At 48.3% G+C, this 27,129-nt stretch overlaps 1 protein-coding gene across 1 annotated transcript in view; it reads right to left on the bottom strand.

Moving 5' to 3' along the window:
- Positions 1-16,187: 16,187 nt before the first annotated feature.
- Positions 16,188-27,129, bottom strand: part of MMP17 (matrix metallopeptidase 17) — a 136,865-nt gene continuing 125,923 nt past the window's right edge. Inside the window, exons 7-10 of the mRNA XM_038762966.1 lie at positions 25,919-26,001; positions 21,685-21,837; positions 19,580-19,837; positions 16,188-18,724 (exon numbers count right to left, since the gene is read on the bottom strand). Coding sequence (XP_038618894.1) covers positions 18,378-18,724; positions 19,580-19,837; positions 21,685-21,837; positions 25,919-26,001 — 841 coding nt within the window. The 3' untranslated portion in view covers positions 16,188-18,377. The remainder of the gene's footprint in view (positions 18,725-19,579; positions 19,838-21,684; positions 21,838-25,918; positions 26,002-27,129) is intronic.

Raw genomic sequence — 27,129 nt, 5'->3', positions numbered from 1 at the left:
GAACGTATGTAAATGTGTACTCAATTATTTATTTTGACTTCTCTAGTGAAAATATTTTTGTTTTTCTCCCCATTTGTAGTGTAAGCTCCTTGTGGGCCAGGAATGTGTCACTCACTTCTTTGTCTGTCTTCCCCAACTACCTAGTACATACCTAGTAAGTGCTTAATAAGTGCTACTTCTCAATCAGGTGCTTTCTGTTTGCAGAGTACTGTACTAAGCGCCTGGGAAAGTACAATATAGAAAAGTTGATAGTTGCAAAACCTGACCACAAGGAGCTTATGGTCTTCTTACGGTATGAGAAGCAGCGTGGCTCAGTGGAAAGAGCACAGGCTTTGGAGTCAGAGGTCATGGGTTCGAATCCCGACTCCACCCCATGTCTGCTGTGTGATCTTGGGCAAGTCACTTAACTTCTCTGGGCCTCAGTTACCTCACTGTAAAATGAGGATTAAGACTGTGAGCCCCACATGGGACAACCTGATCACCCTGTATCCTCCCCAGTGCTTAGAACAGTGCTTTGCACATAGTAAGCGCTTAACAAATGCCAATTATTATTATTATTATTATTCAAGGAGAGACAGACATTAAAATTCATTCATTCATTCATTCAATCGTATTTATTGAGCACTTACTGTGTGCAGAGCACTGTACTAAGCTCTTGGGAAGTACAAGCTGGCGACATATAGAGATGGTCCCTACCCAACAGTGGGCTCACAGTCTAGAAGGGGGAGTTAATTAAAATAAACATTGCGGCTTGTACTACTACTACTACTACTACTACTACTACTACTACTACTACTACTACTACAGACTTTAGAAGAGTGCTCTGCACACAGTAAGCACTCAATAAATGATTGATTGACTATTACTTCCTCCCAGGTCCCTGGGAAAACAGACACAACTTCCAAGTCAAGAAGCTTTGTGGCAGGAGCCAAAGTGGATGGAGAGAGGACACAATAAATAAAAATACGCACATAAAGGCAGCCAGTACTTAACCCTTCCAGACAGTGGAAATGTTAGTCAAAAACCTGACTGTTCTCTCTAAAACCAAACAATTGGCCACCCTAACCCATAAGGCCCCATGCTGCTCTCCCTTCGGACAGTTTCCTCAATTAGCCCGAGGACTTGCTCATCCCAGACCCTGGAAGGGTAGCCCCTGTTGCTCTGCAACCCAAATCATTTTATCAATTTATATTTATTTGCATTAATGATATGCCTGGCTCCCCTTATTAATATGCACGCTCTTAAGAGACAAGGACCCTGACTATTTTTTAATATGGGCTACAAGCAGCGAGAAGCAGCATGGCCTAGTGGATAGAGCACTGGCCTGAGAGTCAGAGGACCAGGTTTCTAATCCTGGCTCTGCCATTTACCTGCTGTGTGACCTTGGACAAGTCACTTAGTGTCTCTGTGCCTCAGTTACCTCATCTGTAAAACAGGGTTTAGGACTGTAGGGCATGGACTGTGTCAAATCTGAATAGCTTGTATGTCTACCTAATCTATTGTATTGTATTGAGAAGCAGAGTGGCTCAGTGGAAGGAGCCCGGGCTTTGGAGTCAGAGGTCAGGGGTTCAAATCCCGGCTCCACCAATTGTCAGCTGTGTGACTCTGGGCAAGTCACTTAACTTCCCTGTGCCTCAGTTACCTCATCTGTAAAATGGGGATTAAAACTGTGAGCCACCTGTGGGACAACCTGATCACCTTGTAACCTCCCCAGTGCTTAGAACAGTGGTTTGCACATAGTAAGCGCTTAATAAATGCCATTATTATTATTATTATTACCCTTCCAAGCTTCCCTTTTCCTCAGCTCCCTCTCCCTTCCGCATCACCTCGACTCCCTTTGCCCTCCCCACCTTCCCCACCCAACAGCACCTATGTATATATGTATATATCTATAATTCTATTTATTTATACTGATGCCTGTTTACTTGTTTTGATGTGCATATATCTATAATTCTATTTATATTGATGGGAAGCAGAGTGGCTTAGTGGAAAGAGCACGGGCTTGGGAGTCAGAAGTCACAGGTTCTAATCCCGGCTCCGCCACTTGTCTGCTGCGTGACTTTGGGCAAGTCACTTAACTTCTCTGTGCCTCAGTTTCCTTATCTATAAAATGGGGATTAAGACTGTGAGCCCCACCTGCGACAATCTGATAACCTTGCATCTCCCTCAGCGCTTAGAACAGTGCTTGGCATATAGTAAGCACTTAACAAATGCCATCATTATTATTAGTAGTACCCCAGTGCTTAGTACAGTGCCTGACACAGAATAAGTGCTTAACAAGTAACATTAAAAATAAGAAAGCCCTGAGTTCAGTGTAGGCATCCCACAGGCACTGGATTAAAAGCTGGTGGTTGGTTGTCAGAGTACAGTTTCTACCCTTTTTTCAGACCCTAGGGCCTTGTTGCTTTCCTTAAACTCCTCCATTTCACGGTGTTCCAGCATTAAAGCTACTTATCTCTGCTATCTTATCTAGTTGGCTGACTCAGACCTTGAGGGTCGATAAAGCCTTCAGTGGTGACACATTAACATCAGGAGGTGGTTAGGACTCCACTGCCCGCTCCTGGTAAAGTTTACGTTGTAAGCGCATTTTCCAGGAAAGATTCTAACTGGATCCCTTGAGCTGGGGGTGAGAATTGGCATTTTCTTCCTGGACAGAATAGGGACGAGCCTTGATTCTGGTCTTATGTGTTGTAAACACCCTCTCTGTTAGGGTAGGGCAGGAATTCTGCCGCCAGGGAGAAAAGAGGCTGATTTCAATCATTTCACTCTTTTTAAAATGACTTCTAATCCCAGCTCCCCCAGATGTCTACTGTTTGACCTTGGGCACATCACTTAACTTCTCTGGGCCTCAGTTACCTTATCTGTAAAATGGGGATTAAGACTGTGAGCCCCACGTGGGACAACCTGATCACCTTGTATCCTCCCCAGCGCTTAGAACAGTGTTTCGCACATAGTAAGCGCTTAACAAATGTCATTACTACTTTTATTATTACTAAGCACTGGGATAGATACAAGCTAATCAGGTTTGACACATTCCTTGTCCCACCTAGGATTCAGTCTTAATTCCTACTTTACAGATGAGATAATGGAAGCACAGAGAAGTGAAGTGATTTGCCCAAGGGCACACAGCACAGGAGTAGCGGAACTGGGATTAGAACCCAGATCCTTTTGACTCCCAAACCCATGCTCAATTCACTGGGCAATGTTGCTTCTTCTCTCTGTGGACCTTCTCCTCTAGAGAGGCTGGCTTCAGGACATTTTTTTTTTCCTTTTTCATGGTACTTGTCAAGTATTTACTTTGTGCCAAACCTTGCCTTAAGCACTGGGGTAAATACAAGTTGTCAATGATGTGCATCTAGCTTTACTTCTATTTATTCTGATGACTTGACACCTGACCACATGTTTTGTTCCGTTGTCTGTCTCCCCCTCCTAGACTGTGAGCCCGTTGTTGGGTAGGGACAGTCTCTATATGTTGCCGACTTGTACTTCCCAAGCGCTTAGTACAGTGCTCTGCACACAGTAAGCGCTCAATAAATACGATTGAATGAATGAATGAATGAAAGTTAATCAGGTTGGACACAGTCCCTGTCCCATATGGGGCTCACAGAGTAGGATGGAGTAAGATTTAATCCCCATTAGACAGACTGAAATAACTGAGGCACAGAGAAGTTGTGACTTAAGATCACACAGCAGACATGGGGTAGCGGTGGGATTAGAACCCAGGTTCTCTAACTCCCAGGCTCGGGCTCTTTCCACTAGACCCTGGTACGTCCCTTTCACTCATTTGCCTTGCTTTCAATGCTGCAGAACACTCTCCCATGCTTTCCCTTCACTCTGGTGTCCAGGCTCTGCATATGCCTAGCAAACTCAGTTTTGCAGACCTGTGGGGTCTGGCTGTCCTGACTTGCTTTCTTTATTCATCCCCCCTCCCAAACCTACAGCACTTACGTCCATACCTGTAATTTCTTTACACTGATGTCTGCCTCCCCCTCGAGACTATGAGCTCACTGTGGGCAGGGAATGTATCTGTTTTATTGTTATACCGTATTCTCTCAAGTGCTTAGTATGGTGTTCAGTAAGTGCTCAAGAAATATGATTGACTGAGTGACTGACTGCCTGTGGGGGTGGTGGCAGGCAGGCAGGCAGGTAGGCAGGTAGCTTCCTGACTCCTATAGTGACTCCTGGGAGAGAGCCTCCCCCTTTTAGACTGTGAGCCCACTGTTGGGTAGGGACTGTCTCTATATGTTGCCAATTTGTACTTCCCAAGTGCTTAGTACAGTGCTCTGCACATAGTAAGCGCTCAATAAATATGATTGATTGATTGATTGATTGATGAGCAGTGGTAAGAACTGCCCGTACTCTGCCTGTGCCAGCGAAACACCTGCAACTCGCGCACCCACACCGCCCTTCCCTCGGTGACTAAAACCTTCCACGTACCTCCAACCTGCCCCTTTGCTGCTGAAAACTGTGTCTACCTGTGGACAGGCTGGCTGAATGGTGAGTATTGGAGGTCTCCAAAGCTGAGCGGCTCTCTGTGAACTTGAAGAAATACACATCTGCCAAACCCTCAAAGATCTCCCACAGGTGTCCGTTCCCCTCTGCATCAAGCAGACACTCACCTGTCTGCTGTGTGGCCTTGTCAGGCCACTTAACTTCTCTGAGCCTCAGTTCCCTCATCTGTACAATGGGGATTAAGACATTGAGTCCCATGTGGGACATGTGGGACAGTCTTTTAGACTGTGAGCCCACTGTTGCGTAGGGACTGTCTCTATATGTTGCCAACTTGTACTTCCCAAGCACTTAGTACAGTGCTCTGCACACAGTAAGTGCTCAATAAATATGATTGATTGATTGATTGACTGACACAATAATAACGGTATTTGTTAAGCGCTTACCATGGGACAGGCACTGTACTAAGCGCAGGGGGTGAATGAAAGCCAATTGGGTTGGACACAGTCCCTATCCCAAATGAAGCTCACAGTCTTAATCCCCATTTTACAGATGAGGTAACTGAGGCACAGAAAGGTGAAGTGATTTGCCCAAGGTCCCACAGCAGACAAGTGGAGGAGCCAGGATTAGAACCCATGACCTTCTAACTCCCAGGCCCAGGCTCTAGCCACTAGGCCATGCTGCTTCTGTCTAACCTTCTGTTCGGCCCACGTCATCCCCCTGGCCTGGAATGCCCGCCCTCTGCCCATCCGCCAAGCTAGCTCTCTTCCTCCCTTCAAGGCCCTACTGAGAGCTCACCTCCTCCAGGAGGCCTTCCCACACTGAGCCCCCTCCTTCCTCTCCCCCTCGTCTCCCCTCCATCTTCCCCGTCTTACCTCCTTCCCTTCCCCACAGCACCAGTACATATATGTTTGTACATATTTATTGCTCTATTTATTTATTTATTTATTTTACTTGTACATATCTATTGTATTTATTTTATTTTGTTAATATGTTTGGTTTTGTTCTCTGTCTCCCCCTTCTAGACTGTGAGCCCACTGTTGGGTAGGGACTGTATATGTTGCCAACTTGTACTTCCCAAGCTCTTAGTACAGTGCTCTGCACACAGTAAGTGCTCAATAAATATGATTGATTGATTAACCTGACTTGCTTGCATCCACCCCGGTGCTTAGTAGGGTGACTGGCACATAGTAAGCACTTAACAAATACCATAAACAAACTAAACAAACAAAAAACATCTCTTGACCTGACCATTGCCTTTGAGGCCCTCACTCAGTTTTCTCCCCTCTACTTATCTCGCTCTTCTCCCCCTACACCTCAGCTCACATGTTTCACACCTCTCAAGCCAACCTACACACTCTGCCTTGTTCTCATCTTTCTCACAGCCTATCCTTTCCTCATGCCCTCCTCTGCTTGGAGTTCCCTTCCCCTTCATATCCGGTAGAAAGCAGCATAGCCTAGAGGATTGAGCATCTCTCTCTCTCTCTCTCTCTCTCTCTCTCTCTCTTTCCTCCCCTTGTGACTTTGTCCTCAGGTCAGCGGAGGTCCACAGGGAAGAGTTTGCATTGCATCAGATCCAGTGTGGCAGCCAGGGATCGTGGTCCGGAAAGAAGACCCCACGCATCCTGATGCAGCCCTGGCCAAGCTTGCTAAGCAGCCTTGGTAATAGATAGCAGGGGTGTGTGTGTGTGTGTATGTGTGTGTATGGGTGTGTGTGTGTACACTTATGACCCGGGATGGGGGGTGGGGGGCACAGATTCCTGCAGCTGCTAGCTATCCCTCAGCCCAGTATCACCCAACAGAGTCTCGCTTAGCATTCGCAACACTCAGTCTTCTCCCACCCAATTCACTAGTCTTCTGAGGCCCCCCAGTTCCTATACAACACTCTGGGCATGTCACTCCCCTCCTCAAAAATCTCCAGTGGTTGCCTATCAACTTTCGCATGAAGCAAAAACTCCTCACTATTGGCTTCAAAGCTCTCCATCACCTTGCCCCCTCCTACCTCACCTCCCTTCTCTCCTTCTCCAGCCCAGCCCACACCCTCTGCTCCTCTGCCACTAACCTCTTCGCTGTGCCTCGTTCTCGCCTTCGACCCCCGGCCCACGTCCTCCCCCTGGCCTGGAATGCCCTCCCTCCACATATCTGCCAAACTAGTTCTCTGCCTCCCTTCTAAGCCCTACTGAGAGCTCACCTCCTCCAGGAGGCCTTCCCAGACTGAGCCCCCTTTTCCTCTGCTCCTCCTCCCCTCCCCACCACCCCCACTCCCTCCCTCTGTCCTACCCCCTTCTCCTCCCCATAGTACTTGTGTATATTTGTACATATTAATTACTCCATTTATTAATGATGTGTATATATCTATAATTCTATTTATTTTGATGTCATTGACACCTGTCTACTTGTTTTGTTTTGCTGTCTGTCTCCCCCTTCTAGACTGTGAGCCTGTTGTTGGGTAGGGACTGTCTCTATACGTTGCCAAATTGTACTTTCCAAGCACTTACTACAGTGCCCTGCACACAGTAAGTGCTCAATAAATACGATTGAATGAATGTATGTATGTATGAATGATTGAATACAAACTCGGAGGACTGCTTTCCCTGCAAAAGAATAGCAAGTAGTCTCTTTCCACCCTTCACTCTTCCCCACTCCCCTCCTCTGCTGACCTTCCAGGCCTAGCTCAAAGCTGGTCTCCCTCAGAAACCTTTTCAGAACTAAGCTGGAGGGCTCTGTTGTCTCATCTCATCAATCAATGACATTTATTATTATGGCATTTGTTAAGCGCTTGCTATGTGTCAATCACTGTTCTAAGCACTGGGGTAGATACAAGGTTATCAGGTTGTCCCTCGTGGGGCTCACAGTCTTAATCCCCATTTTACAGATGAGGGAACTGAGGCCCAGAGAAGTGACTTGCTCAAGATCACACAGCAGACAAGTGGCAGAGTTTTTTTTTTTTTAATGGCATTTATTAAGCGCTTACTAGGTGCAAAGCACTGTTCTAAGCACTGGAGAGGTTACAAAGTGATCAGGTTGTCCCTCATGGGGCTCGCAGTCTTAATCCCCGTTTTACAGATGAGGGAACTGAGGCACAGAGAAGTTAAGTGACTTGCCCAAAGTCACACAGCTGACAATTGGCGGTGCCAGGATTTGAACCCATGACATCTGACTCCAAAGCCCGGGCTCTTTCCTACTGAGCCACGCTGCTTCTCTACTGATTCTAATCCCGGCTCCGCCACTTATCAGCTGTGTGACTTTGGGCAAGTCACTTAACTTCTCTGGGCCTCAGTTACCTCATCTGTAAAATGGGGATTAAGACTGGGAGCCCCACTTGGGACAACCTGATCACCTTGTATTATAATTATTCTAACGATTTGGACACCTGTCTACGTGAGAAGCAGCATGGCTCAGTGGAAAGAGCCCGGGCTTTGGAGTCAGAGGTCATGGGTTCAAATCCCAGCTCCGCCACTTGTCAGCTGGGTGACTTTGGGCAAGTCACTTCACTTCTCTGGGCCTCAGTTCCCTCATCTGTAAAAATAGGGATTAAGACTGTGAACCCCACATGGGACAACCTCATCACCTTGTAACCTCCCCAGAGCTTAGTACAGTGCTTTGCACACAGTAAGCCCTTAACAAATGCCATTATTATTATATTATTGTATCCTCCCCAGCTCTTAGAACAGTGCTTTGCACATAGTAAGCGCTTAACAAGTGCCATTATTATTATTATTATTATTATTACTACTGAGTTTACTGAGTGCCCACTGTGTTCAGGGCACTGTACTAAGTGCTTGGGAGAGTACATGGAGTAAAGTACTAGCTGTAGTGTAACCTAATGGAAAGAGCACAGGCATGGGAGTCAGAGGACTTGGGTTCTAATCCCAGCTCTGCCACTTACCTGCTGTGTGATCTTGGGCATGTCACTTATCTTCTCTGTACCTCAGTTCATTCATCTGCAAAAGGAGAATTCAGTATCTGTTCGCCTTCCTACTTAGACTGTGAGCCTCATGTGGAACTTGATGATCTTATAGCTACCCCAGTGCTTAGTACAGTGCTTGGCACATAGTAAGTGCTTAACAAATGCCACAATTATCATTATAATTGTAAAAATATTAGTAGACATGATCCCTGCCCTCAAGAGGCTGACACCCTTGGCCAGGGAAGGGCCATATCAAATCAACCAATTATATTTATTGAGGATTTACTTTGTGCAGAGCACTGTACTAAGTGCTTGGAAGGGTACAGTATGACAGAGTCGGTAAATGTGTTCCCTTCCCACAACGAACTGACGGTCCAGAGTATCCATTTGTCTTTAGCATTGGTTGCTGATTATCTGTGTGATTGGAACCTAAAGGTACATGCTGGTCCAGATTCCTGACTTCAAGAAATATCTGGAGATTCAGGCCAAAGTGAATTTTCTAGGAAATCTATGTGTGTAGATAATGCCTTTTAGTTTCTCTTTGGCTGTGAGTGTGTCCTAGCTGGTTATCTCCTCGAGGATTGTTCTAACTCTTCCACAGGTTTTAGTTAAATGCCCTGCTCCAACTATAGGACTGCAATGCCAAAGTTCGTTCATCTCAGAAAATGAAAATAAAATACCTCTCTCCCTCCCTCTTAGACTGCGAATCCCACATGGGACTGGGACTTTAATAATGGCATTTATTAAGTGCTTACTCAGTGCAAAGCACTATTCTAAGCACTGGGGAGGTTACAAGGTGATCAGGTTGTCCCACATGGGGCTCACAGTCTTAATCCCCATTTTACAGATGAGGGAACTGAAGCACAGAGAAGTTAAGTGACTTGCCCAAAGTCACACAGCTGACAATTGGCCGAGCCGAGATTTGAACCCATGACCTCTGACTCCAAAGCTCGTGGTCTTTCAATTGGGCCACGCTGCTTCTCTTTGTTTGAACTGCTTATAGTGTTTCTATCCCAGCACTTGCTCGGAATATGGAGAAGCACGTCCTATTGGAAAGAGCAGGGGCCTGAGTGTCAGAGGATCTGGGTTCTAATCCTGACTCCGCCACTTGTCTGCTGGGTTACCTTGGGCAAGTCACTTAACTTCTCTCTGCCTCAGTTCCCTCATCGGCAAAATGGGGATTCAAATGCTGTACTCCCTCCTCTGAGCACCATATGGGGCTCTAATAATAATAATGATGATAATAATTATGGCATTTGTTAAGTACTTTGTGCTGAATACTGTTCTAAGCACTGGGGTAGATACAAGGTAATCAGGTTGTCCCATGTGGGGCTGTAGACTATAAGATCATTGTCGGCAGGTAATTGTTGTATTATATTCTCCCAAGTGCTTAGTACAGAGCTCCGCACACAGTAAGTGTCCAATAATTATGATAGAATCTGATTATCATGTATCTACCCCAAAGCTTTCATGGCTCAGTGGAAAGAGCCTGGGCTTTGGAGTCTCTAAATAAGAGCTTCTCTCTGCTTCTCTGACCCATGAGTCAGAGGTCATGGGTTCAAATCCCGACTCTGCCACTTGTCAGCCGTGTGACTTTGAGCAAGTCACTTAACTTCTCTGTGCCTCAGTTACCTCATCTGTAAAAGGGGGATTAACACCGTGAGCCCCATGTGGGACAACCTGATCACCTTGTAACCTCCCTAGCGCTTAGAACAGTGCTTGACACATAGTAAGAGCTTAATAAATGCCATTATTATTATTATTTAAAATATATATTCTAAATTACTTATTTATTCATATTAATGTCAGTCTCCCTCCCTAAACTGTAAGCACTCTGTGGTCAGGGAATGTGTCTACTAATTCTATTGTACTGTTATTTCCCAAGCTTTTAGTACAGTGTTCTGCACATAGTAAGTGTGAAATAAACATGATTAATTTATTGAAGATTGATTAATTAGTACAGTGCTCCATGTGTAGTAAGTGCTCAGTAAGTACCAATAATTGACTGAGTGAAGTCCATGGTCGCTCACTGAGATGGAAGCCAATTCAGCCGACAGTGGGAAAGAGAAGGGACTTTCCAAGAGACCCCCGGCCTGGGGGAACTTTCCTTTCTGCCAGGTACCAAGGAGGTTGGCAGGGGAAGCAGGCGGTCCTTGAGGCCCACCGATCAATCACTCAATCAATCAATCAATCGTATTTATTGAGTGCTTACTGTGTGCAGAGCACTGTACTAAGCGCTTGGGAAGTACAAGTTGGCAACATATAGAGACAGTCCCTACCCAACAGTGGGCTCACAGTCTAAAAGGGGCAATGCTGCTACTGCTGTAGCCTGGAACGCCCTCCCTCCTAGCACACTACTCCCCTCCAAAGCCCTACTGAGAGCTCACCTCCTCCAGGAGGCCTTCCCAGACTGAGCCCCCTCTTCCTCTGCTCCTCCTCCCCTCCCCATCACCCCGCCTCCCTCCCTCTGCTCTACCCCCCTCCCCGCCCCACAGCGCTTGTGTCTAAATGTACATATTTATTATTCTATTAATTTTATGAATGACGTGTATATATCTATAATTCTATTTATTTATATTGGTGCTATTTTTTTTAACATTTATTAAGCGCTTACTATGTGCAAAGCACTGTTCTAAGCGCTGGGGAAGTTACAAGGTGATCAGGTTGTCCCACGGGGGCTCACAGTCTTTATCCCCATTTTACAGATGAGGCACAGAGAAGTTAAGTGACTTGCCCAAAGTCACACAGCTGACAATTGGTGGAGCCGGGATTTGAACCCATGACCTCGGACTCCAAAGCCCATGCTCTTTTCCACTGAGCCACGCTGCTATTGATGTCTGTCTGCTTGTTCTGTTGTCCGTCTCCCCGCTTCTAGACTGTGAGCCCGTTGTTGGGTGGGGATTGTCTCTCTTTGTGGCTGAATTGTGCTTTCCGAGCGCTTAGTACAGTGCTGTGCACACAGTAGGCGCTCAATAAATACAATTGAATGAATGCTTGAATGAATGGATCCCCAGATTGGATCTCGGCAGGTCTGTCCATCCCACTGTCTTTGCCTCCCTCCTGTGGATAAAGTCTTTCAGGACCAGAAATCCCGCAGGAGAGGCCACTCCGAGGGTCAGTGCCCTAGAATAACAAGAATAATCCTGGTATTGGTTTTATTTTGCTTTGAATTATTATTTTGGTATTGGTTAAGCACATACTACATGCCAGGCACTGTACTAAGTGGTGGAGTAAAGACAAGTTGGATACAGTCCACGCTCCACGTGGAGCTTACAGTGGCAGTATGAGCCCCAGTCTAGACTGAGAGCTCACTATAATCAATCAATCAATCAATCGTATTTATTGAGCGCTTACTGTGTGCAGAGCACTGTACTAGGCGCTTGGGAAGTACAAGTTGGCAACATATAGAGGCAGTCCCTACCCAACAGTGGGCTCACAGTCTAAAAAGCAAGTCTATAAGCAAGGAATGTCACTGTTTATTGTTGTATTGTAAAAAAAAAATATGGTATTTGTCAAGCGTTTATTATGTGCCAAACACTGTTCTAAGCGCTGGTGTAGGTACAAGGTAATCAGCTTGTCCCACATTGTGGGCCTCACAGTCTTCATCAGCATTTTTCAGATGAGGTAACTGAGGCACAGAGAAGTTAAGGGGCTTGCTCAAGGTCACACAGCAGGCAAGCGGTGGACTGGGGATCAGAACCCGTGTCTTCTGACTCCCAAGCCCGTGCTCTTTCCACTAAACCAAACTGCTTCTCTATTGTACTTTCCCAAGCGCTTAGTACAGTGCTCTACAAACAGTAAGTGCTTACTAAATACGACTGAATAAATGAATGAATGAGTCCCCATTTTACTGATGGGGTAACTGAAGCACAGAGAAGTTGAGTGACTTGCCCAAGGTCACACAGCAGAGAAGTGGCAGAGCTGACATTAGAACCCAGGTCTTTCTGATTCTTGGGCCTGTACTCTATCAATCAATCAATCAATCATTTGTATTTATTGAGCGCTTACTGCATGCAGAGCAGTGTACTAAGCGCTTGGGAAGTACAAGTTGGCAACATATAGAGACGGTCCCTACCCAACAGTGGGCTCACAGTATAGAAACCTGTATATATGTATATATGCTTGTACATATTTATTACTCTATTTATTTATTTATTTATTTATTTTGCTTGTACATATCTATTCTATTTATTTTATTTTGTTAGTATGTTTGGTTTTGTCTCCCCCTTTTAGACTGTGAGCCCACTGTTGGGTAGGGACTGTCTCTATATGTTGCCAATTTGTACTTCCCAAGCGCTTAGTACAGTGCTCTGCACATAGTAAGCGCTCAATAAATACGATTGATGATGATGATGATGATGAGTCAGAGGATGTGGGTTCTAATTCCCCTATGCCACGTGTCTGCTGATCTTGGGCAAGCCACTTCACTTCTCTGTGCCTCAGTTACCTCATCCATAAAATGGGGATTAAGACTGTGAACCCCATGTGGGACAACCTGAATGCCTTCTATCTACCCCTGCGCTTAGAACAGTGCTTGGTACTAGGCTGTGAGCTCGTTGTTGGGTAGGGATTGTCTCTGTTGCCGAATTGTACTTTCCAAGCACTTACTACAGTGCTCTGCACACAGCAAGCGCTCAGTAAATATGATTGATTGATTGATTGATAGAAACCACTTACCATGTGCCATGCACTGTGCTAAACGCTGAGATAGATACACTAAAAGCAGCTCAAACACAGTAGTACCTGTCTCACATGGGGCCCACAGTCTAAAGGGGAGGGAGAATGGGTAGCTCAGCTTCATTTTTTATTTTTCAATGATGAGAAAGCTGAGGCACAGAGAAGTGAAGTCACTTGCTCAAGGTCACACAGCAGGTGAGTTGTGGGGCCTCAATTAGAACTCCAGTCTCTTGACAATCTTTAAGAGTGGAAAAGACCGTAACTTTGGTCACAGCCAGACACGTGGCTGAAGTCAGACAATCAGTAATGTTGCTCTCAAACACAGACTCTTCTCCGTCTTCATCACATATGTGCCTTTATGCCTATTTTTCTCCTTAGCGTCATATTGCCGAGTGTGGGGGCAACAAAGGGGCAGGGATTTTAGAGATGATGGTTTTAATTTGAGGGGACAATTTCAGAGGGTGAATGGGCCAGAAAGCGACTGTTGGGTCCTTTTAGCCTTCCCTGGAAATGCTTAGGTTTTGTCTGAGCCCTGGGGCGAGAAGGGCAGGAAGTCCAACTGACCAAGCCATGGTTGCCACTGATGGGGTGGGCAGCTCTGCTCAGGGATCATATTTAATACTCAAAGAGAAGAGGCTGATACTGAGCAGCAGCATGACCTAGTGGAAAGAGCAGGGGCCCGGGAGTCGGAGGACCTGGGTTCTAATCTTCACCCCCTCACTTGTCTGCTGCGTGACCTTGAACAAGTCACTCAACCTCTCTGTGCCTCAGTTATCTGTAAAATGGGGATGAAGACCGTAGGCCCTATGTGGGACAGGAGCTGTAGCTCAACCTGATTATCTTTTATCTAGCACAGTGCCTGGAACGTTACATAAGCGTTTAACAAGTACCATTAAAGAAAAATGAGGTTCAGAGGGTTCAGCTATTTTAGCTGATGTGAACTAAACATTCACTTTAGCGAACGGGGTAGCCCTCGGTGAGCCCTGTGTTTTGAGCTTTCATCCTCCTTCTTGTAATAATAATAGTTGTGGTATTTGTTTGGTGTTTACTATGTGCCAAGCACTGTACTAAGTGCTGAGATAGGTACAGGAAAATCAAGTAGGACAAGTCCTTCTGTCCAGCCGAAAGAACCTTTGCTATGGAATGATGTGGTCTTTTAAAAAAATAGATTATGAATCAGTGTTGTAAGTGAAATACTAACTGGGAAGCAGTGTGGCCTAGTAGATAGAGCACGGGCCTAGGATTCAGAAGGACCTGGGTTCTAATCCCAGTTCCAGCACCTGCCTGCTGTGTGACCTTGGTTAAGTCTTCTCTGGGCCTCAGTCACCTCTGCTGTAAAATGGGGAGTAAGACTGTGACCCCCAGTGTGGGACAGGGACTGTATCCAACTGGATTGCTTGTATCCAGCCCAGTGCTTAGTTCAGTGTCTGGCATATAGTAAGTGCTTAACAAATGGCACAATTATTCATAAAAATTGTTGCCAGCTTGTACTTCCCAAGCACTTAGTGCAGTGTTCTGCACACAGTAAGCACTCAATAAATACGATTGAATGAATGAATAAGAAAACAACCCTAAAAATGAACTTGTGTCTCAATCATCTGAGTGCTTCGCCCCTCTACTAAACCCATTCTTACCTGAAATATCTGGTTGAATGAGATTCAAGATAAGTCCAGTGGGCTTGAATGAACAGGATTAATTTCCTCTTGCAGAATGAGCCTGTTAATGCAATTAGAAAGATGGGCAGGTCTTCCCACATTCATAGGCCTGGGTTGAGGTGGGTCAGGGGTCAGAGGGCTAGGTCATCAGCCCAGTTGTGGGTCTGGCTGACTGATACTGGGGCTGGAGGCTATTCTGGGATTCAGAATGGAGAAGCGGCTTGACTTAGCAGACAGAACACCGGCCCGGGAGTCAGAAGGACTTGGGTTCTAATCCCAGCTCCACCACTTGACTGCTCTGTGACCTTGAGCAAGTCAGTTCACTTCTCTTTGCCTCAGTTAGCTCAACTGTAAAATGGAGATTAAGACAGTGAGTCCTATGAGGGACACGGACTGCATCCAACCCGATTAGCTTGTATCTACTCCAGACCCTTCGTACATCTGGCACATAGGAAGTGCTAAAACAATTCCATAAAAAAGAAAAAAAAAAAGGAGCAAGCAGTCCTACGAGTAAGAGAATGGGATAATCATGAATGTTGGGTCTGAAGAGTGGCCAACTCGGGGAGTAGCATCCGTGGCAGGCCAGATTCTGAGGAGAGACTACCTCAGGGCTTTTGGTCAAAGTCATCCTTAGAGGTGGCTGGGTGTGGGGCTGCATCATGTCATGGCTGCATGATGCTTGGGAAGGAAAACCGTGGGTGCCCATAAGGCTACTGGAATGGAGGGGACAGACGTTACCTGTGCTCTCCCAGAATTTTTCATGCTTGGGATGAGAGCTCTGGTGAGGGTGGTGGATCGGGAGGCATCCATGGTGCCCGCGTATTTGGCTCACAGCGTGTCTCCACACAGGTCCCTGGCCCTACACAGTGGCTAATCATGGGGGAGAGAAACTCTGCTCAGCTCAAGCCACAGGGAAGTTCATTCCCTAAAGGTAAATGCTAAAATGACCCCAAATCAACACGCAGGATAAATACCAGACTGGCCCCTAATAGTCCCTAACAAATACCGCGATTACTAACAGTTCATTTTGGTCTGCTCTTGCGGTCCACCTAGCTGGAGGGGTCTTTCTGGATGGTTTCAGCATTTCTAATTCACTTGGATTCGAGCCCAGAGCTTCCCCATGAGGAGACCTGCTCCACTCTTCCACGGCTCAGGTGCGACCTTGGGCGGAAAGGTCGAGTCTCTATTTGAAAGTGTGTGTGTATGTGTGTGTGTGTGTAGGGGTGTGTATGTGAGAGAGCTGGATGGCCCCATCCAGCCAACAGGAAGTCCTGGAGCATAAGGGAAGAAATCATCAGCAGGCCTGGAGCAGTGGGGTTTGTAAAAAGCATTTTAATGGGCACAGCCGCAGGCATCTGGAGCCTGCCTCTGCTCCTCTCCCTCACCCCCACCCCGCGTCCCGACAGCTGCAGCCCCCGAAACTCCATGGCGGTTTAAGATCATGGGAAGGATGTTCACTTTGCAGGCATCCGTCCCCCAGCCAGGGTGTTCTCAGGATGTCCCACGGATTTAAAAAGAAGGAACTGGGGGCCCGGGGGTGTGGGGGGGAGTCAACTTTTCTTTTTCATTCCCTCTATTCTCATTGCTCTGCCCTGCAATATATTACTTAGCACGGGTGTTGAATCACCACTCTGGTCTCTATTGGACCAGCTTATGGTACATCATCTATGTGTTACCCTGAGATGGATGGACAGATGGTGGTATAGGCCAATTCATTCAGCAGAGATGTCCCTCTGAATAGCCTGACCCTGGCTGGGTCTGCGTTCTGTCCAGGCCTCTGGCCATAGGCCTTCTCCTCCTCCTCCCTCTCTGCCTTCTGCCCCTTTGCCCTGGCAGGGCAGGACTTCTGGGATCCCAAGCAGGTCTTCAAAGCCACTCAATTGGGGACAGCAGTGTTGTCATGCCGGCATCTTTCAAGTGAATAGATCATTTCCAGTGCCCATCACCATGGTAGGGGTGCCGGAGGGAGGGGGAGAGGGGGAGCCAGATCTGATAGTAATACCAATGGTTAAGTACTTTAAGCCAAGCACTGTATTAAGTGAGGGGGTAGATAAAACCTGATCCAACACAATCCCTGCCACGCATGAGACTCACAGTCTAAGGGGGAGAACAGGGATTTCATAACCATTTTAAAGATGAGAAAACTGAGGCCCAGGGAAATTAAGTGACTTGGGTCACACAGCAGGCAAGTGGCATAGCCAGGATTAGAAGCCAGGTCTTCTGACCACCAGTCCTGTGTGCTTCCCACTAGGCCATGATGTTTCTATTTCGTTTTCTTGTTTCTTCTTTTATCTGACTTTCACTCCATCATTACAAGCGCTTATGTGCGTATCCATCTGTAATTTATTTTAATGCTCGCCTTCCCCTTTCTAGTGTGCAAACGCCTTGTGGTCAGAGCTCACGTCTACCAACTCTATTTTATTGTACCTCCCAAACACTTGGTACAGTGCTCTGCACACAGTAAAGCACTCAACAAATGCCACTGGTTAACTGATTGATTTGGAGCTGTGGCTCCAGATGCTTTTATGAAAGGAGCAGCTTCTGATACCTTCCCACTCCCACACTTCCCTGGGGGGCATCTGGCTCTGAAGCAGGGGGGCGGGGGCAACTTCCCATCCTGAGTGAGGGGACAGAGCTCTGCTGGGAGTGGGGGACAAGCGAGGTGTGGCTGGGGGTGTGTGCAGGTAGACTTAGAGGAACTAAAGGGTCCGGAAGACCCATCTTGGGCCTTGTCAGCCACGCTTTTCAACTCTGCCCGGAGGTGCCCAGGCCTTCTTGGACACCTGGGGTGAAATGGAGAGCCCAACTCGGAAAGCTGAGAGGGAGGGGGAGGTTGGACCCTCATGGTACCATTCGTTTCCCCAGAATTGGCACATGTGCTCAGGTGTCATCTCACCTCCGCCTCTGTGTATGTGAAAGAGAGTGAGAGTATGTGAGAGATTGTGAAAGAGAGAGAGAGAGAGAGAGAGAGTTTGGAGCACTGAATGATCTGGAGGAGATGAGAGTCTGGGTGGCTGATGATGGCCACCTTTCCAGTGGGGCCACACTGGACCAGGAGAGGCCAGCGATCCCAATGCACCCTGGGGGTCAACAGCCTCTAGCAGACCTCAGGAAAGCCCCAGAATGTCCAGGGCAGGACCTCCGTGACACCTGCAGAGCGGGTCAGCATCCCACCCTTCCCTCCGGGAGGCTCCAGCACCACACCAATGCTCTGTGCCCTGTCGTTCCTCCTTCCCCTGCCCCCAGGGCTCAGTAATGTGTCTAGCCTGAAGAGGCTGACTCTTTAGCAGGGTGGGCAGAGCAAGGTCACTCATCACCGGTAATCAGCCTTGCAAATTAGTCCTCGCCCATTGACCTGGCACTAGCGGTCCAGGGCCGGTATTCAGGAATGTTATTCTGATCCAGGTTCCTGCCCTTATGTCTCCCACGGAGAGGGCAGTCTGGAAGGAGCTTTTTTTGGTGGGCTGGCCACTTGCTTGAACTTATTTGCAAGAACTGGCTTAAAAAAGAAAAAGACAATCCAAACTGCAGCATATTTCTCACAGAGAATCTGACAGCCTTCCCAGTCCCGGTCCTGGGAGGACTAGTCTCCCTAGTAGCCATGTAGCAATGACGTGAGGAAAACGGTGGCCCCTGAGGCCCTGGAGATGCCATTCAAGTCTTCCCCTCATCCTGCACTGTCGGTGTCATAGCACCCCGGTCAAGAGAGCTGTCGTCCAGAGGCCCGTGAGCACCAGTCCCAGAGACAGGCTGTCCCTTAGCATGGGGACCTGCCAGGAGAAGGGGGAGGGTGAGGAAGAGGAGGCCGAGGAGCATGAGCAGACTTCGTAGCCATTCTCTGAGCGGCTCTCGTCGTGCTTGCCCTGCTTGGCCCGGGCCCCGGCCCGGCCCTCCTCGGCCTCGGGGGCGTCCGACTGCATGTCGCCGCAAACCAGCCAGTCTCGGGCGATGGACCGGGGGAAGCCCGGCTCTGCCTCCAATGTGCTGTCCGGCACCTTCCAATACTCCTTGCCCCGGAAAAAGTAGGTGGCACCTAGAAGAAAGAGGTAGGGATTGCAGCTCTGAGCTCTGGCTTTGCTCCCACCGGGGCCCCAGGCCAAGGTTCCCAGATGCTCCCAGCTCCATCCAGTTCCATCCAGCTCCACCCAGCTACCCCTATCCTATCCTATCCTGCTTTGATTTCTGCCCCAGCCTCCTGTTTCTCCCCACTCCAGTCCACACTTCACTCTGCTGCCCAGATCATTTTTCTACAAAAACGTTCAGGCCATGTTTCCCCACTCCTCAAGAAACTCCAGTGGTTGCCCCACCACCTCTGCATGGAACAGAAACTCCTTACCATCAGCATTAAAGCACTCAATCTTCCTGTCACCTCGTACCTCACCTCACTACTCTCCTATTACAACCCAGCTCACACACTTCAATTCTCTAATGCTAACCTTCTCACTGTACCTCGATCACGTCTACCTTGCTGTCGACCTCTTGCCAAGTCCTGCCTCTACCCTAGAATGCTCTCCTTCTTCAGCTCCAACAGACAATTACTCTCCCCCCACTTCAAAGCATTATTGAAGGCCCAGCTCCTCCAAGAGGCCTTCCCTAAGCCCTTCTTTTCTCTTCTCCCACTCCCTTTTGCCACACCCTGACTTGCTCCCTTTATTCATCCCCCTCCCAGCCCCATGACACTCATGTTCACATCTGTAATTTATTTATATTAATGCCTGTTTCCTCCTCCAGACTGTCAGCTAGTTGTGGGCAGGGAATGTGTCTGCTACAGTGTTATACTGTACTCTCCCACGGGCTGAGTCCAGTGCTCTGCACACGGTAAGCGCTCAATAAACACAACTGACTGACTGACTGCTGAAGGGCTCCGTTCTGGGCTCTGAGAACTCACCGTCAGACCAGCGCATGGCATCGTCCAGTGTGCTCGGGATCCCCTTCCACAGAGTGGCCTCCGAGGGGTACCCGGGGTCCATTCTCCGTTCGTGGTCATCATAGCGCCAATAGAGATTGTCCTTAAAGAAATAAGTCTTGTCATTGTGGGCCCAGGAGAAGGCAGCATCGACACCTCCCGGCGGCAAGCCAAAGTCCGTGATGGGCCGAGGGTATCCTTCCTCCACGTTATTGTCTTTAAATACCCAGTATCTGTCTCCTGGGGAGAAGAAACAGGCACGGAGCAAAGTCAAGTCACCTCAGACTGTTTCAAAGAAAGAGGTTACAGTGGGGCTTGGCGGGGGTGGGGTGGGAGGAGCTGGGGCAGTGCTTGAGTTCAGAGCCTCGGGCCGGGAAAGGGTCAGCTGCCTGGCAGACGGCTCCCAAGGACCACGGCAGAGTCCACTTGGAGCAGGCGAGACTGAGAAGACAGCAGCCTAAACTCGGTGGAGGTGAAGGGGAGGCAGAGCTGACCTGACTGTGTCTGGGGCTCTCCAGTGGACAAGTCCAGATGGCTAGGGTCCGCTGCTGATGGAGCCCAATCCCTCCAAGGACAAGTCCATTTTGGCCCTCAGCAGGGCCCGGGGAAAGTAGAACTTCCCTCCTACGACAGTTTGTGCTGAGGATCCGGGACCCCAGCCTCATCGGCTCTGTTTCCACCCCCCTGTGATGCGGCCCGGCGGATTGGCCCCTGGCACCTGAATCCCAGAAGTACCTCTCACTTCTGGGCCCCTTTGGGGCTATGGAGCTTAAATCCCCGATGGCCCAGGTATCAAAGGTTTTTGTTTTTTTTAAATGGCATCTGTTAACTGCTTACTATAATCATAATAATAATAATAATTGGCATTTGTTAAGTGCTTACTATGTGCAAAGCACTGTTCTAAGCGCTGGGGAGGATACAGGGTGATCAGGTTGTCCCACGCGGGGCTCAAAGTCTTAATCCCCATTTTACAGATGAGGGAACTGAGGCACAGAGAAGTGAAGTAACTTGCCCAAGATCACACAGCAGACATATGGCGGACCCGGGATTTGAACCCATGCCCTCTGACTCCAAAGCCCGGGCTCTTTCCACTGAGCCACATTGCTTCTCTAAGTCTAGACTGTGAGCCCAAAAGTAAATGGGAGTGGATTGGTGGAACCCCAAGCCCCACGGGACAGAGGCTGGGGTACTCGGTCCACTATAGGGGCTATGGCAAGCGTGTGAAATACACAACAACAGGCACAAGTAGCCTGGGGTGTTTGGACGCCTTGCATAGGGGGAGAAGCGGGGTTCGAACCCGCGGCGCGGCCCGCGCCTGCGCCAAAGGCGAAGATGTTGCCGCTACTCCTAGGCACTGTTCTAAGCACTGGGCCAATCAGGTTGGACACTTCATTCAATCGTATTTTATTCAATTGCATTTATTGAGCACTTACTGTATGCAGGGCACTGTACTAAGCATTTCAGAGAGTAAACAGACACATTCCCTGCCCACATTGAGCTTACAGTCTAGAGGACAAACTTACAGGTTAGAGGACACAGTTCATGTCCCACATGGGGCTCACACTCTTAATCCCATTTTACAAATGAGGCGCCTAAGGCACAGAGAAATGAAGTGACTTGCTCGAGGCCACACAGCAGACAAGTGTCAGAGCTGGGATTAGAACCCAGGTCCTTCTGACCCCCAGGATTGTGTTCTATCTACTAGGCCATGCTGCTTCTCTGACCTCCTGAATCCCATCCCCGGGCTCATTCCACTAGGTTGGGCTGCGTCCCATTTCTACCCGCTGGTTTCTGACCGAGGAGCCCCCTGGGGTCTTCCACCATGTGGAACTGTCCAGCAGCAGGAATTCTGAGAAATGGGCTGGCTAATAATGGCAGCCAAGACCACTGTGGCTCTCAAGACAACTGCCCACCAGTTGCTGCATCGGCACTAGGCTGCGGTGTCCTCGGCCGTGAATGGGCCCCGCGTGAACCCTTGATGTCCAGCCCCCCGGCCCCCCGGCTTGCTCGTGGCACCGAACCCCTGCGGGGACCAGGACCGACAGGGATGAGACAGCACGAGGGGTGCTAGGCTCCACCCCCCTCACCTTTGAAGAAGACAATCTTGTGGTCGCTGGTCCGCTCGTACACGGCGTCCACGCTGTCCATGTTGGGGGGCAGGCCCCGCCAGAAGCGGAGGATCTGGGCCGGCTGCAGGGACACCAGGTGCTTGTTGCGGGTCAGCCTCCAGAAGTACTTTCCTGGAGGGAGGCGGAGTCCGGGTGAGGATCGCTCAATCAATCAATCAGTCAATCATTCAATCGTATTTACTGAGTGCACACTAGGGGCAAAGCACCGTACTAAACACTTGGGAGAGTGTGATATAACCAAATTAGCAAACACATTCCCTGGCCACAACGAGCTTACATTCTGGGTGGGGGTGGATAGAGATTAATATGAATAAATAAATAAATAGGAAGCCAAGGGTCGATGGATTTACTGAGCACTTACAGTGTGCACAGCACTGGACTAAGCACTTAAGAGAATATAATATAACAGAGTTGGTAGACATGTTCCCTGCCCACGATTAGTTTTTATGTTTTGTCCCCTCTTTTGGAGCCTAAGGTCCTTGTGAGCAGGGTATATTCACTTCTTCTATACTTCCAAAGCATCTAGTACAATGAACTGAGCGAACATTCAATAAATGCCAATCTTAGAACAGAAGGGTGAGGAAAAACCTAAATATAGTCCTCAAACCAGAGAGTTGAGATCAGTGTAACTCTAGTTCCACTGAGTACAGAATAAGAGGGAATGAGCTGTTATAGGATTAAGGTTAGTGACAATGACAGTGAGGTTTGTGATGCTCTGGGATAGGTGCCCCAGGGGGAGGCTTGGAAAATTCCTGCTCTGTAAGGTATTTTTTTTTATGGTATTTGTACTATGTGCCAGGCGCTGTAATAAGGACGAGGGTAGATACAAGGTAATCAGGTTGGACACGGTTCATGTCCCACACGGGGCTCACAGTCTTAATCCCCATTTTACAGATGAAGTAACTGAGGCCCAGAGAAGTGAAGTGACTTGCCCTAGGTCACACAGCATACAAGTGGTGGAGCCGGGATTAGAACCCAGGTCCTTCTAACTCCCAGGCCTGTGCTCTATCCACTTTGTCCTTCGAACAGAGAAATGCCCTGACTCTGTCTTGCCTGAGGGCAGAGAGAGGTACAGGATGACCTCTGGAGAGTCTTGCCAGCACAAAGAGTCAGAAGTTATTTTACTTGTACATATTCTATTTATTTTATTTTGTTAATTTGTTTTGTTTTGTTCTCTGTCTCCCCCTTCTAGACTGTGAGCCTACTGTTGGGTAGGGACCATCTCTATATGTTGCCAACTTGTACTTCCCAAGCGCTTAGTACAGTGCTCTGCACACAGTAAGTGTTCAATAAATATGATTGAATGAATGAATGAATGAAAAAAGTGGGGGCGGAGGTGATGGGGAAAAGGGTGGTTGCAGCCTTTTTCTGCCAGAGGTCTCTGGAGAGAGAGGCTGCCTCATATCCGTCCCCCAATTCCTTTCCCCTTCATCGCCAACAATAAGACCGTCCACTCTCCCACCATGTGAGGGTTCACCGAGTGTTCTGCGTAGATCGTGGTCCACTGATGGAGCAAAGGGTTGTTCTTCCCACAGTGGACATCTGTCCAGATAGAATTCGACACTCAGTGGCAGAGATGGTGTCAGCCTGCGGGCCATGTCCTTCTTCGGGCAGGGACTGTCATGGTCAGAACTGCCGTATTCTAGGACAACTGACCGTTTTTTTGACAGTGCGCGGAGCATTAAGCGTGTGGGACATTCTGCCAACCACTTGATGCCGTTTCTCCTAAAATGGAGAAATCAGGCACCACAGACCGACCTGCTGCTTCCTTGGGATCTGCCCGTAAGCACCCTGTGAGCAGGAATCGTGTCTAACAAGTCAATTGTATTGTACTTCCCCAAGCACTTATTTTTTGTTAATTTTATTCATTAAGCTCTTACTTTGTGCCAGGCACTGCTCTAATCACTAGGATAGATACAAGTTAATTAAGTTGGGCACAGTCCCTCTCCCACATGGGGCCCACAGTCTTAATTCTCATTTTAAAGACGAGGTAACTGAGGCAGAGAGAAGTGAAGTGACTTGTCCAAGGTCACCCCGCAGACACGGGGTAGAGAAGGGGTTAGAACCCAGGTCCTTCTGATTCCCAGGCCTGGGCTCTATCCACTAGGCCATGCTGCTTAACCCTGCACAAGGTAAGTACTCAAGACATATCAGTGATTGATTGATTGATTGCATTCTGGCAGCTGGGCTGCATGACTGCCCTCACAGCAGGCCAAGAAGCCACTTCTCAGAAACTTCAGAGACCAGTTCTCAGCCTAATAGTCCAGGATGCAAAAGCTAGTCTTCAAACATCCGCGGAGCAAGGTTGTTGGGTTTTTTTTTCATCTCAATTCTATAGACTGATATCACACACTCTTAAATCGTGCACTTACACTTCATTTCGCACATTTGGGCTCCACGGATTAAATCCATGTATGAATAATACATCCAAATGGGGCAGGAATTGCTGTAATTACAAATTCTTTTAAGGTCATTAAAACCCAGCTCTCCGACTGTGTGGACAGGGCGCATTTATGGAAATAAGTATAATTAAATAAAGATGTTCTTTGCATAGCCAATTAGACTTGTGCCTGCACAGAGTGCCTTTTCAGCTCTCTGGGAGACCACCTTGCTTCGCTAGTCACCTGGCGGGAGAAGAAACATCCAAAGGTAAGAAAACCGACCCCCTGGTTTGTGCTACGTTTCTGGCCCCCAGACATTCCCGCCATCCCCAACCTCCATGCTCCTCCATGGTTGTCTCTCAGTGCTCAGATATCTCACTGCCATGGGGAAACTCTGCTTGGGGTAAGAGATGGGTAGTAGATGACATTCACTGCAGCCTGTCCTAGAGCACCAGATTCCACAGTATTGTTCTGGAAATCGCCCTCTGGAATTTAAGCTTCTGTCCCGAACCATAAGAGTTGTCTTAAAAATTCATACCATCATAATTTTGGAAAGATGAATAATCAAAATTGATAAAGTGAAAATTGCATAGGCCAGGCTTGCTATTCAAAAGCGATCTTAATATATGGTACTATAATGATTGCAGAACATCTTTGGAAGTCTGTAGTAAAATATTATTAAAGTCAGGAGCTCAGTTCAAATGTACAGAGTTATTTTCTGCAGTGAGATGCTTTGGTAAAAACAATCTACTTTTAGACAGTTGGGGAATTGTTTAGTGAAGTGCTGCTTTATATCTGAAGTGAAGTGCCAGACAAGCAGTGTGGCATAGTGGAAAGAGCATGGGCTTGGGAGTCAGAGGTCGTGGGTTCTAATCCTGACTCTGCCACTTGTCAGCTGTGTGACTTTGGGCAGGTCACTTAACTTCTCTTTGCCTCAGTTACCTCAACTGTAAAATGAGGATTAAGGCTGTGAGCCCCACGTGGGGACAACCTGATTACCATGTATCTACTACAGTGCTTAGAACAGTGCTTGGCACATAGTAAGTGCTTAACAAATTCCATCATCATCATCATCACAAGCCACAGGCTCCTCTGGGGACTCCAAGCAGGGTGGCCAATGTGGGACGGGGGGGGGGGGGGGGGTACAAAAAATTATGAGATGTGACCTAAGGGTCTTCTCCTTCATGGTCACTGTGAAATCTGCAGTCCCTACCGAGGCAAGTAGCGTGGCACAGTGGATAGAGCACGCGCCTGGGAGTCAGTGGCATTTATTGAGTGCTTACAGTGTGCAGAGCACTGTACTAAGCGCTTGGAAAGTACAAGTTGGCAACATATAGAGATGGTCCCTATCCAACAACGGGCTCACAGTCTAGAAGGGGGAGATAGACAACAAAACTGTACTTCCCAAGCACTTAGTACAGTGCTCTACACACAGTAAGCGCTCAATAAATACGATTGAATGAATGAATGAAACAAAACAAAACATGTAGACAGGTGTCAAAAATATTAGAACAAATAGAATTAAAGCTATATGCATATCATTAAAAAAATAAATAGAATAGTAGATATGTACAAGTAAAATAAATCAGTTTACAGATGAAGAGACGGAGGCCAGGAAGTTTTTAAGAGACTTACTCAAGGCCACAACTTCAGGCAAATGGAAAAGTCAGTGCTAGAACCCAGGTCTCCTGACTGCCAGTCCCGTGCTTTTCCCTGCCTCTCCCCACCCCTCTTCTGAAGCCCACTCCCCACCCGTGGCTCCGTGCCTCATCCCCAGTCCTGTACCCAGCTCAGCGAATACTCCCTTTTACCTTTGAAGAAGAAGGCCTCCCCCCGGATCTGGGCCACGGCGTCGAAGTGGGTGCTGCACCTGTTGGGCCCGTCCCTCCTCAGCCTGCGGGGAGAGACCCATGACCCGGAGGGAGCTCAGAACCGCCGAGAACTGCCACTGGGCCCTCCACCACCAATGGAGACCCCCCACCCCCACCCCGAGCCCCAGCCACCGGGGGGTCCGAGAGGAAAGTGCTCAGATCTCTCCCAGTGACTCTTCAGCCTGTGGTGAGAGAGCCGGGACCCAGTGGGAGCTGAAAACTGCTGAAAACTGCAGCTGGGCCCTCCACCATCAATGGAGACTCTGGCCACTCTGTCCCCACCCCCCTACCCCAGCCACCAGGAAGTCCAAGAGAAAAGCTCTCAGATTTCTCCCCGTGACTCCTCTGCCTGCAAGGAGAGAGCAGGGACCTGGTGGGAGCTGAGAAATCCCCAGAAACTACAGATGGGCCCTCCCCACCAATGGAGACCTCCCCCCTCAACCCCCACCCCCCCAGCCCCCTCCAGCAGGGGGTTTAAGAGGAAAGAGCTCAGATCTCTCTCCATGACTCCTCTGCCTGTGGGGAGAGAGCCGGGACCCGGCAGAAATTGAGAATCACCGAGAACTGCAGCTGGGGCCTCCACATCAACGGAGACCCCACCCTACCATTACCAGCCCCATGCCTCCGCTACCAGGAGGTCCGAGATGAAAGCACTCTCTGCCCCGTGACCCCATCCTTCTCTGCTGCCATCTTGTTTAAATCAAAGTGACCAGACACAACAGGCTTGCAGGCCTGCCCTCCTCTCAGGCCAACCATCAGCCCTGGGCAATACTTCACGGGAAAACAACCATATTAGGAAAGACCGTAAGAGGTCACGGTGTCCACTGCCAATCTCCAGCCAGGGTCAACTAGACCATTCTGGAGAATGGGGTCTCTTTCACTTTACTAAAGACCTCTGAAGAAGAAGATTCAGCCACCTCTTGAAAATTCTTCCTTCCACCTGACTTAGTCCTCCTGCCGCAATTATGCCTATTCCCACCATTTCAGTCCTCTAACTCAAACAGTGGTATTTATGGAGTGCTTACTATGTGCAAAACACTGTACAAAGAGCTTGGGAGAGTACAGTACAACAAAGTTGGTAGACTCGTTCCCTGCCCACAACTAGTTTACAGTCTGGGAGGGGGGATAGACGTTAATATAAATTAAATAAT

Source organism: Tachyglossus aculeatus, chromosome 21 (genome assembly GCF_015852505.1).
Source record: "Tachyglossus aculeatus isolate mTacAcu1 chromosome 21, mTacAcu1.pri, whole genome shotgun sequence".
NCBI classification, from domain to species: Eukaryota; Metazoa; Chordata; class Mammalia; order Monotremata; family Tachyglossidae; genus Tachyglossus; species Tachyglossus aculeatus.
The sequence above is the reverse complement of the archived record's forward strand: the minus strand, read 5'-3'. Positions and strand labels throughout refer to the sequence as shown.